The following is a 13206-nucleotide window of genomic DNA, read 5'->3' as shown; positions in this document are numbered from 1 at the left end:
CTGAAGGGTAGTATAGTCCTTTTCCATTCACGCATTCCATGTGGAAGAGATTTCTGTGCTTTCAATGAAAGATTGGGACGTGTAGACAAAGCCACTTTTTCCCTAACTTTCGTAAGGCTAGGCTACCTTTGTTTTTTCAACATATACTCATTTTTAATTAAATGTACAGCAGAGAGTACTTTTTAACTTTACTTGGCTGTGAAAAAAGTAAACTAAAATGTTAATCCTCATCTGGGATGTGTCCTGTTTGTGGTTTTCTCTTTACATTTACTTTTAATTTTTTGGCAGAACATCTCAGTCTCATTTTGCTTTTTCTTTTTTTGAAGGGATCTCAGTCTAAAAGGAACATCTTTTCTCTATAGTTTTATCGATCCATTGTACCAAAACATTTATGTTAGCTATATTGTCAGTGTTAATCGGTAATTACCACACTGAATTCTTTGCATACTTACAACTGTACAAACCTTGGAAGTGAAAGAAAAAAGGATTTGCAACATACATGGCAAGAAATTTGTACCCAGTACGGCCATAAATTAAAGGGGGAGATTCAAACAATTAATGATTCATTCCTACTTCATCAGGCATGGTCTCTGATTTTCATTATGCCATCTTTAATGGTGAAGATCCTAGTGTTTATTGATTTTTTTTTTCCTGCAATTTATAGTTGCCCTTTGCACGCTCGTGATTATGAAGAAAAGGTATTGAAATGATCCAAGCAAATTTATAGTACAAGAATATAACAATAATTACACATTTATTCATAATTAATATAGTCATTGAATAAGTGATTTGTAATCACTCGTACATATCCAATAATCTCCCCCTTATGTGAGCCCTGTATATGAGCTTATTTTCCACAGTCATCTTATCATTTATGAGCCCCTTATACACCATCCAAGCGTTCTAAGTGTCAACCCTACTTACTTTAATCGTGAAAGAGACCTGTTTTTGCTCCATTTGTGAAAGGAACCTTAAATACCTTGTCACACTCACACCTGAGCTATGATAACACTTTGTTGAAGAGTTAACAAATTGGGAAAACTCTAATTAAGTAGTTAATATAATATATAGAAATACTATTTAACCAAAAAAAACTTAAGCTTATAAATTTAAACTTAAATATTTTATATTAATTACTCATTTTTATCATTATTATTTTAGGTGAAACTTTACATCTATAACCAACAAATCTCGAGCAACATTTATTATTACTATTTTATGTGAAACTTTACACCCATACCCAACAAATCTTTGAGGGACAAGTGTTATTTTTGAAAATAAAAGAAGGTTTCTAGCATTTTTCTTAATCTAAATGGAGATGGATATAATTTACTCTAAAAGAAATTAGCATAAAAGAAATTCATAAAGAGACAAAATAAAGTTGAGTTTAAATTTTCAAAAAATATTTTGTTGCCTTATGATGCATCCACATCCACGATACAATTCTACAACCATTGGATAAAGAAATAGAAACCGAACAAAATTTAAAAAGAACCTTGTGCAATGGAATGATGGATAGCTATCCACAAGACAAAAAAAGGAAGGCAGCATTAAAAGGTGGGGAAAGAGATGCAAGTGGTCCCAAAAAGAGTGAAAACAAAAAAAAGAAAACAGAAAATAGTAAGACTTTGATGCAACTTCGCTTTGTGTTCGCTTTTGCTTTGGTTAGTTTTGTGAAAGAGAAAAAAACATAAGCAAAACCCACACGGTGTGTCTGTGTCTTCGTCCTAATATTTTTCAACACTAACATGGTTGTTTTTCCTTCAACTGGAGTCCTTGTTATTTTCCCCTCTAAATTAATGTAAAAAAAATGGTACGGTGTCCTGTATTGCTGACACTGCACCCTCCTCTGATTCTGAAAAAGTGAGAGACTGCTGTTTCTGAAATGAATTTGTGTGTAATTTTGTGTTGTTTATGTTGAGAGCGACGAGTGCCTGCGCATAACCATTTCAACTGTGGCACTGAAAAACATGGTGTTTTTATATGCATTTATAAGGAACACAAATGCAATGAAAACGACCCCCCATCTTTCTTTTTACACACTCTCTCTCTCTCTCCCTTCTCTCATTGAATTTGTGTTGAAATATAGGTCAGCACCTTTGAGTGGCTACTTCCTATTCTGTAGTGAAATGGTCCCAACCCAACAAATTTAACTTTCGGAGATAGACAAAATATAATATAAATCTCATCCATTTCAAAAACTTATGACTTAAGAAAGCCCCCCATGTTTAGCCAACTGACATCTTGGACTGCATGCTTTGTTTATAGCAGTAAAACCTTCCTTTTCCTTTTGTCCATTTGAATTGTTCAAACAATTAGAAAGCAAGATGAATCATAAACCCGTCTAGAAAAACTACAACCACACTAAGGAAATTCAACTAATTATTACTATATAGTTCAGAAGTAATGACGAATTTTATGTATTAAATGGACTCCCTTCATGGAAACAAACATTTCTTTTCTTAAGTTTCTGATTTGGACATTTTACATTAATAATATGTTAATTGAAGTTTAAGTAAACAATATTTAAGTAGTTAAAGGTAACTTGTATGGCATAGGGGCCATTTTCATTAAGAAAATACACTAATCAAACTTTAACTAACAATATATTTAAGAGGTTTAATGATAGTTTTTTAGGTAGCCCTCGAAATGGACGCTTCCGACATATTATGAGAGAATCCCATCTTCCACATTAAAGAATCACACATAGGTAGTTCATCAAAAAAAAGAATCACGCATAGGTATTAATTAACAAAAATGGTACTTTTTTTTTTTGCAGTATCATACCATTTAATTAACTAAAAATTAAAAAGTGCTTTTTAAACCTCTTGGAGCCTTCATATGTAGTCATTGCATACTTTATGTAAAGATATATTATATAAAACCCAAAACAATATCATCTGTCTTTCTTTCAAACAAATGAATATATGTATCAAATTATACAAAAACCGGTTACAACACTCATGTTAATAATCAACACCCGAGAAATGGTCAGATACTCAAAAACACCTACTTGATACAGAGAGAAAAAAGAACATCTAGAAATGAAGAATAAAAGATTAAGAGACACCTTTAAGTACAAAATATTGAGTTAATTAAAAAAAGAGAGACATAATAGCTTATTGTTAACATGGTTGCATGGTCATTTTGTATATTCATTCTCCTTCCCCTTCTGTTGTAGCTGAGGACATGTAACTCACAGCAAGTGAGATCTCATCTGATGGTGATACAACTGTGGATGCATGGAATTGTTGCTTGCAAGCTTGGCAAGTGATTTGCAACATGGTTGAGCTTATCTTCTTGATGGCTTGCTCCTTCAGAACCTGAGCCTTTTCAAGGTCAGACTGCGCTTGTTGCCTTATCCTCTTGGCATTTGCAAAGTCAAGCTCAGCTATCTCAATTTGACGTTTCGCTTCTCGCCTAGCTTCCTCGGCGTAGGCCTTTTCTGCCATGGCCAACTTTAGCTCCTCGCTTGCAAAATCTTTCAACCTTGTCACTTCCAATGTTTGTTCATTAACCACACCGTTTTCACCAATTGGTCTCTTACATGTATCCAAATTAGGCTTATTTGATTCATTCCTCCCACCACCATCACATGATGAGCCTATAGAGAGTTTCAACGAGAGGGCGTTTGATGAAGGTAGGAGTTGAAGTTCCAAGTTGTGTTGCTGTGCCTTAGAAGTGGAAGGAGCATTGTTTTGCTCAGAGGTTAAGAAAACAGGTTCAGTTGGCTTTGGTGTAGACAAACCAGGCAATGGGGCTATGCTAAAATTGTTGGTATTATCACTTGATGGGCTTGTGCTTGAAGCAGTTCTAGATGAGCAGGCTGGTTGCAGTACCTGTATTTCAGGCCTAGACTGCCGGACATTGCAAGTGTCTTGGTGCTCAATGAAACTCTCAACTCTACAAAAGAGACAAACTTTGAGTTGGAATAATTCAAAGTGGTTATATATTTATATTAATATGCAATATATATAATTTGGCTTGATCTTAGTGTGTTTTAATGTCAAGGAAGTAATGAAAACTTCATGTAGGGTTAACTTAAGGGTCCCCAACATGGATTATAAGACCAGGTTTAGAATATTTTAATAAATAAGTAAAAGAAATCAAATGGGGCATGTTTGACTGTTTATATGTTTAAATTGGCTGTTTTATGTTATGGCTAATTGGGTTTTGTTTAGCCTATGAAACTATCATCGGGAACAGTGATACACTGTCCTTAAACTTCTATTGGCTGGCCTAGATCCCTTACAAGGGCAGGCAGGCATGAGGTCATGTCCACAGATAATTATTCTTTCATATGGGATGCTTCAACTTTTTTCATTTAAATAAATAAATAAATAAGAATACATGAGAACCATGAAAAACCCAACAAGAACAAGAACATATATATCAGCTAGAAAAAGCTTGAAAAATTAGGATTTTGCTTCATTGAAATAATTTTCTCATGGGGATTTTAGGGCTTGAATGAATAAAACATGACAACCTAAGCAATAAACCCCTTCTAAATTTGAACAAATGTTTGGCAATCAAAAAAGAATATAATTATTCAACCAAAGAAAGGAAAAACCAAACACGGGTTTAAAAGGAAAAAATACCTGGAAAAGACACGGCCACAGTCACAAGAATGGCCTCTGGTGCCACAGGTTTTGAGATGGGCTTTGTAATCAGATTGAACAGCATAGCCTTTGGAGCATTTCTCACACACCCACTGCTTGTGATTGCTATGTTTCCTTCTGAAATGTTTCTTTATTCCCACAAGATCACCGAGGGCATGACAGGGGTCATGGTGCAAGCAGCTAGGCTCTGGGCACACAAACACTCTCTTCTTCACCTCTTGTGTCTCTCTCTTGAGCAATTTCCATGGCACTTTGTGCCTTCTCCTATGCATCTGTAAATTCTGGTCCCTTTGGAAACCTTGGTTACAGATCTCACACACATACCTGTCTGATTCCAATAAGGTTTTGGGAGAGAGAGACACAACCTCAGCATCTGGATCTGCATGCAAACAACAAAATTTGTAATTAATAACAGTTGCAACACACACAAAATAACAGAGATTGAGAAAGAAAGATATATGTTATTTTTTTTGATAATTAATATTACCTGGTGTGCCTGCAGGTCTTCTTTTTCTTTTGTTAGTGACACCATTTTCTAGGGAAGCAAATGCTTCAGAGGAAGATGATGGAGCACCAGAAGAAGCACTGTTGTCAAACATGGATTTGGGTTTTTGTTATAGGTGCTTTTTGTGACTATATGGTGGGGATAGTTTTACACACACAATCAATCAATCCCTACCTCTCTACCTGTACAGCTGGTGAGGTTGCAATAGTGGGTTTTTCAGCTTTACTCCTAGAAGAAAGAATATGGGATAGAGAGAGAAAGAAAGAAAGAGAAAGAGGTGAAGAAAAGCTCTTGCTTTCTGCAATCAGCTTTCTTTAAGCTTTAAGGCTTTTTAGCTTTTATTTTTTGTTGCTTTTTTTTCTCTCTTGAGCTTTCTTGCTTTGTTGTTTCATTGACCCCTCACCTTGAGCAGGTAACTAGGTAAGGCTTGTATATAAAGCTCTCTACAGGAAACTAGAGAGAGAAAGAAAGAGAGATATAGAAATAAAATAGAGTTTTGGGCTGACCTAATCACATTTGCTTGAAACTTTGAGCCCCACACACAGAATTTAGACAGAAACAAAAAAACATCCTCCCCATAAGAAAACAAACAGTCATTATTCATCACACTGTAAATTTGCATGAATTAATGCAGGCCATACCTCAATCACACGTGAGTTAACCTCTTTCTCACGTGACCTCTCTCTCTCTCTCTCTCTCTCTCTCTATCTCTCTCTCTCTGTGTAGGTAAGAGGTAAATTGATTGGGGTAAAAAATAATAATTGAGTTTGATTGAGAAAAGTAACCGCCTCTAATGATAGCGGGTTAAAACTAAAACCTGATATATGTATCTTTAGTTCAAACAGCTTTTTAGAATTTGAAAGGAAACAAGATTGGTCAATTTTGAGGACTCTGTAATCATTTTTACAACTCCTTTTGCCCTCTAATTCAAGCAAAAAATTGCCGCCCTTGTGTATACATATGTAACATTAATTCTCATATGTTCTTCATTTTTCACTTTTGTACACTAAAGTTGCAAGAGAATTTAACAATAAATTTCATTCTTACTGATATGACGGTCTATAATTGGTGTGTTATAAAATGATAATAGTAGTCGTCTTAGATGATAAAAATGCTGCAACTAATTATATTTTGCCAACACGGTAAAGTGTGAAAACGTTGTGAAATTTATTGTGCTAGTATATTGCTCAAGTTGCAACTTGCAAACAAACTTAGATGTTTTTTTTTTTCTTTAAATATTTTGATAGTCATTGTCGTTACTCAGTAGGTGAATATTTATTTATTCATTAGCTGAAGCATGCCATTTGGTGAATTTGAATTGCTTGAAATGCGAAAAGCGGAATATTATTAATTTAAATCAGAAATTAGAGGTCCATTTTAACTATTTTGAATTGTGAATAATCCATATACGTAATTTGTAATGCCTTGTAATCTCGTATTGATTGAATGGTAATTGAGTTCGTGTATGTGAGTATGTATTGGTCCTTCATCAAGTATATACTACATTGATCTGGGTTGTACAAATAACTATAAAGAATCTAAATTGAAACTAAACTAGTCTTTATAAATTATTATTTAAAAAAAAAAATTATGGGTATATTTATACCGTTTGTCCTTAAAATAACTGTATCAATGTGTTCCCTCTATTATAATTCTTCATCAAATTCTCCCTTTAGACTTTTGAATCAAACCTAGATGATTCAATTCTCTAATTAGGCCTTATGTTTATAAATCCAGGGAAACCACGTACTTGGTCATTTACTTTTTAACAAGTCTTCTCACCCAACCTAATTCTGAATGTAGTGATGGCCTAATTGCATTTTATCTTGATTATGAGCTTGACCAATATTTACTGGCGAGTTTTCAGCTATCATGGTATGCCAACCTCTCCAAATTTTCAAAAAAAAACTCACCATGAATTTACATGAACAGAAAAAAAAAAATAAAAAAAAAAAATCCCATTTACCCATCGATTAATAATTGATAATTGATATCAATCAATAATTCTATTAGAAATTAAAAATGACTTCTTTCAGAACCAATAATACTACTCGTACTACCCTACCCACAAACGGCAATGTGATCTCCAACTGATTTGGAACTATTGTAAAACTTGTTATTACGAAAGCTAATATTTTTTGAAGATAAAATTACATCAATCTTAAGCAAATAATTTGATGTTGAAATATGACACATGGGCATAATACATTTAAATACATGAATGATACTACATTTAGATGATGTTGTTATATGTTTTAAGTAATCCTCTTTGGCACAATTTTTTCTATAAAGCTAGATATTCAGGTTTCTTTTTTCTTTTTCTTTTTTTTTTTTCCATTTAAGGTTTTTGCATCTTCTTTTAAGAGCAAAATATTGAGAGAGAGAGAGAGAGAGAGAGAGAGATTTTGAAAGTAATAATTAGAAAAGGTGAGAGATGCTTTTATACTTGTTGTTGAGTTGGAAAGAATGGGACGATTATGGGAGTGGATTCTCAACACATGCTGCAATGGGAAAAGTATGTAGGAGGCAATCATCTCAGCCAAGTGTCATGGATTCCAAATCCAAATCTAATATTGTATGTATTAATCTCTCTCTTCTTAAACAAATCCATTAATCCCAACGTACGTGGCAATCCTTGTCTTAAATATTTTTGTTGACTTCTGCCAAAAGTCTAAATTATTTCTTTCCGGAAAGTAATAAAAACACCTACCACTTTACTGTATAAGAAAATTCATCCATCTTCTTAATAAAGCAAAAGCTTTAGAAGATTAAATTGGTTATAATCTTATATTACAACCTTACTTAATAAAATAAAAATTACTACATATTTTAAAAATCTAATCGTTAAATTGTATGTTCTATACTCTCTTCATATACACGTCAAATTTTGTGTCAGTCAGATATTATTTACTATATGATATATAAGTTTATATTTTATACATAATTTTAAACTACAAAAACTTGAAATTTAAACAATTTATTGATAATATAACTATCGATCTTTAATTTTCTAAAAATTTTTCAACAATGGAGATTATAAGAAAAAGATGTAATCTAATAGTGAATTTGTCAAAATTCACCTCCAATAAAAAGATATTGAGTAAGATTGTAATCTTAAACTACAACAAATTTTGTAACTAAACTTTGTCCTATCTTATTACTCTATATTTTCAAGAACATTTCCAAGTGATGTAGATATAATTTCTTAACTCAGCTTGGCAAGCAATAATCTATCAAAAACAAATATAACCCATGACAAGTTAACCACACCACGTGACTGTTACAAGTTGTTACTGTGTTTTTTTAAGGGTAGTGTAAAGCTTAGATAATTAGCATTGGGGCCGTAAAATCCCTCAAATTTCTATTTTACAATCACACATGCTTAAATTGACTTTTTTTCCTAGGTGGCTATAGCTAAATTTTTTTAACAATTGTGAACCATAACTTCTTAAATTTAAGAATTACAGTGGCAATGTGGTTAAAAGCCAAATATATTATTTTAATTAAATCTCTCTCTCTCTCTCTCTCTCTCTCTATGCCGCTCAACCTATCACTCTAGCACTTTACTCCTCTACCCATTGTTTTCTTCACCCTATTGCTCTCCCCCCAGACCAAAGATTCAAGGGTTTATTGGTTTGGATTAGGGTTTCATTTGGATCATCTCATACCAAAATTCAATCAATGTTGGGGTTTTGTTTGGGTCATCTCAGCTTCGATAGTTTCATCAATTGTTTGGGTCATCTCAGTGGGTTATGTCTCTCACTATTGTTGTTGATAATACACAAAGTATTTAATAAAGAACAAAATGAACACAAAATAAATAATAAATAATAGATAACTTGGAGGCACAAAATTGTTATCCTTAGACGATATTTGCCCCACATTATTGTTGCTAAAGGGTTATCACAAACTTGTCTCCAAGATACTCCAAGTTGTTGGATTCTACAAATAGAAATTTTGGAGAAAACCCACAAGATTTCTTATGTTTCTTAGAAATTGATTTTTGGAGAGAAAAGAATTAGTTATCAAGTGAACATTAACCACTATTTATACTCATAGGCATAGTTGTCAAAATCCTGATTTGGATTTTACGATTCTACGATTTTACGATTCCAACTACTCAAAACGATTCGGATCTTTTAAGGGTTTTTGCGATTGTTCAGGATCAGTAAGATTGTATGATTTTGATGCTCCCAAAGGGGTTTCTTGTAATCTTCATTAACTTGACAGCAGGCTCAGTTGGACCTAAATGAAAAATAAAATCCCAATAGACCAAGTTTTTCTACTCTAATGTAGAGAAAGTGTCAGTTGGATCCAAATAAAAAATATCCCAATAGAGTGTCACAATTTTGAGGTTTTTGGCCTCTTTAAATGATGCTTACCAATTAATGTAGTGATATATAGTAATTATATCAATGAATGTATAATGTAAATGATTATTTAACATACCAATGTGTATTTTTTGTTTTTTTCTCAAATAATGTAGGATCTTACGATCCATGATTCGATCCTACGATCTACGATTTCACCTACCTCTCACGATCTTACGTAAGATCCCGATTTTGACAACCTTGCTCATAGGGTTATAACCCATCAAAAGGCACCAATGGAGAGTTACAACATTTTAAAAAACATCCACTAGGTACAAACCTTTTCAAAACTCAAAACAATTACTAGAAAATTTTGCAGAAAAAAAAAATTGTTCAAACAATCTTGACTGATTGAACTGGTGTAGAGATGTAGTCGAGAAAATCTCAATTGGTCGATACAGCAATTGAGTAGATAGAAGCTTCCTTCAAAATATCGATCGATAAAAACAGTATTTTCGATCAGTCGAGAATCCTAAACTTTGAATTTTACCTTATCATTTAACACAAATGATATACTCTCCAAACCTACATATTATTATTACAACATGATCTTGTATATACCTATACATACAACAATCCCCAACTAGGTTGTAATAATATATGTCTCACTTGATTGACATTCTAACATGCATAAAAAAAGGTGTCTTTCAACTTAAACCTTCTTATAGTGTAATTGCCTCAAGACTTCAACAAAGTTCATAGTGGCTTGGTGCTTAAACCAAAACTCTTATGTGTTGAAATTGGAAACAATACACACATGAGAATATTTACAACACAGTTAGAAATTCACTGTTGTTAGTAATATTATAACCTTATGCTTTTCCCAATTTAGTGAACATTTACAAGAGAAAACCATTTTACTCTTGCTAGAAGTGGCACCACTTATATGTTCACAAAGGTGAAGTTCCTTCTTATGTCCCTATTACACAGACATTCATACTTTATAAACTTCATTAAGAGTTTAAAAAACTCATCATTTATTTTATCGTAATAGTTTGCACTAATCCATCCTAAATGAGACACAAATTTAGTGCTCTTACTTACCATATATCAATAGCTTATTGTTACCAATTAAACCTCTTAGATTAAATCAATTCGAGGTTAGGTTCCCACTATTGGTGATTCTTTTAAAAGAAGAGTTTTAGTCTCATTCCAATGGATGTTACCTTAAGTAAATCTCGAGGCAATGCTTTGGTAAAAGGGTCTACCAAATTATTATTTGGCCTTACATAGACAATTGATATGGTACCAGTTTCAATTAATTGTCTTATGTAATCACGTCTTAGACCTATATGTCTAGACTTTCCATTATACATTTTACTATATACTCTACCCAAGATGGCTTCATTATCACGGTACACTGAAATGACTGATATTGGTTGTGACCACAACTCCATGTCCAATAACATATTTCGTAGTCATTCTGCTTCTTTGCTTGCTGCCGACAAGGTTATAAATTCTGATTCCATGGTGGAGTGAGAAATATTCATTTGTTTCTTCAGTTCCCAAGAGATAACACCCTCACCAAGAGTGAATATCTAAGCAGATGTGGACTTATTATCACTCACACTTGTAATCCAACTAGCATCCAAATAACCTTCCAACACAACTGGAAATTCAGAATAAAAGAGTCACAAACTTATGGTTTTCTTTAAATAACCAAGAACTCTAGCAATTTCTTTCCAATGATCCACACTTGGATTACTTGTGAATCTTGAAAGTTTGCCCACAACAAAAGATATGTCTGGTCTTGTACAATGCATAGCATCATGCTACCTATAGCATTAGCATACTCAAGTTGTGATATTCCTCTTCCAGTGTTTTCACCCAATTCTATGCTCCTATCATAAGGTGTATTTATTTCATTTATATTAAGATATTCAAATCTTTAAATCACTTTCTCAACATAATGAGATTGACATACACTACAACAAAATGTATTTTCAGTGATGAGAAAATTCATCACTAAAAGTCCATTTTTTCGTCACTAAGGACCTTTAGCGACGAAATCGGACTTTTTGTCGCTGTAGCCCCGTCGCTAAAAATCCTAGCGACAAAAATTTTCATCACTAAATCCATCTCTTACAAAATTCTGCTACATTTAGCGACGAAATATTTGATCACTAAAACAATTTTTTGTTGCTATATTTGTGACGAAAAAATTCGTCGCTAAAACTTATTTTCTGTTTTTATTATTTTCATGGCTTTGATATTAACCTGTAATCTATCATTACATTATTAAAACCTCACATTTAATTAACACATTTATTTCAACAACACATTTATAAAAAATCGATCCATACATTCCACAAGTAAAAAATAAAACAAGTATCCAATTCAAATTCCTTCCATACAATAATTGTTTGCAACACATACAATAACTCAAGATGTTTTATAACAATACAAAAAGTGTAGCATAATATAATTAGCGTCTAAGGAAAATGTCCTCATATGTCTTCAAGTAATGCCAAAAGTAAATCCCCTAAAGCCATCAATATTAAGAAATCTGCATAGATATAAAAACACTACTACATTAAAATTGTAAAGTAAAAACATTAATTATGTTATAAAAAACATTTCTAACAATCCATTAAGAGTAGCCACAAGTCTATTTTAGCAAAATAAGTACAACTCATGCATAATGTATTCTAATATCTAAGTCTATAAGTTACTTAGATAAAGTTCTATCTCATTCATGAATGCACAAGTCTATATTAATACTTAAACAAATAGACATTGCACAAACATCACAACTATAATGCTTACAAGTATTGAAATCAAATAAAGGAATACAATTGCTAATAATCAACAAGTTTCATTCACATTTGCAAGAAATGAAAAACACTCCAAATATAAATTTAAACCACCTTATAACACCATGCAAGCTACCCGCTTATTCCAACACAACAACCTACCACAAAATCAATCACAAACATGACAACTATAATACTTACAAGTATTGAAATCAAATAAAGGAACACAATTGCTACTAATCAACAAGTTTCATTCACATTTGTAAGAAATTAAAAACACTCCCAATATGAATTTAAACTACCTTATAACACCATGCAAGCCACCCGCTTGCTCCAACATAACAACCCACCACAAAACCAATCACAAACATCACAAGTACAATGCTTACAAGTATTGAAATCAAATAAAATATTATACATCACATCTAATCAACAATACTCATTCACATTTGCAAGAATTGAAAAACACTCTCAATATGTATTTAAACCACCTTATAACACCATGCAAGCCACCTGCTTGCTTCAACACAATAACCCACCACAAAACCAATCACAATTATCACAACTATAATACTTACAAGTATTGAAATCAAATAAAATATTATTCATTACATCTAATCAACAATACTCATTCACATTTGCAAGAACTGAAAAACACTCCCAATATATATTTAAACCACCTTATAACACCATACAAGCCACCCGCTTGCTCCAACACAACAACCCATCACAAAATCAATTTCCAACATCACAAGTATAGAGTTTTACAAGTATTTAAATCAAATAAAATGCTATTCATCACATCTAATCAACAATACTCCTTAACATTTGCAAGAAATGAAAAACACTCTCAATATTAGTTTAACCTACCTTATAACACTATGCAAGCCACCCACTTACTCCAACACAACATACCACCACAAAACCAATTTCCAATATCACAAGTATAGAGTTTTACA

General features: G+C 32.7%; 1 protein-coding gene across 1 annotated transcript; it reads right to left on the bottom strand.

Moving 5' to 3' along the window:
• Nucleotides 1-2879: 2879 nt before the first annotated feature.
• On the bottom strand, nucleotides 2880-5585 carry LOC115982342 (zinc finger protein SHOOT GRAVITROPISM 5). The gene is made up of 3 exons (XM_031104916.1): nucleotides 5107-5585; nucleotides 4599-4998; nucleotides 2880-3903 (listed from the first exon to the last, which is right to left on the bottom strand). Exons 1-3 carry the CDS (start codon nucleotides 5216-5218, stop codon nucleotides 3156-3158), a joined length of 1260 nt encoding a protein of 419 aa, XP_030960776.1. The 5' UTR covers nucleotides 5219-5585; the 3' UTR covers nucleotides 2880-3155.
• Nucleotides 5586-13206: the final 7621 nt, after the last annotated feature.

The sequence above is a fragment of the Quercus lobata genome, chromosome 3 (genome assembly GCF_001633185.2).
Source record: "Quercus lobata isolate SW786 chromosome 3, ValleyOak3.0 Primary Assembly, whole genome shotgun sequence".
Classification (NCBI taxonomy): domain Eukaryota; kingdom Viridiplantae; phylum Streptophyta; class Magnoliopsida; order Fagales; family Fagaceae; genus Quercus; species Quercus lobata.
This window is presented reverse-complemented; position numbering and strand designations above follow the sequence as displayed.

What these genes read in the sequence shown, in the direction of transcription:
- LOC115982342 (XM_031104916.1), bottom strand. Translation starts at nt 5,218, where the DNA reads ATGTTTGACAACAGTGCTTCTTCTGGTGCTCCATCATCTTCCTCTGAA. An exon ending in AAGACCTGCAGGCACACCAG is followed by an intron (nt 4,999 to 5,106) that starts GTAATATTAATT and finishes GTTTGCATGCAG; the next exon opens with ATCCAGATGCTGAGGTTGTG. An exon ending in TGTGGCCGTGTCTTTTCCAG is followed by an intron (nt 3,904 to 4,598) that starts GTATTTTTTCCT and finishes TCTCTTTTGTAG; the next exon opens with AGTTGAGAGTTTCATTGAGC.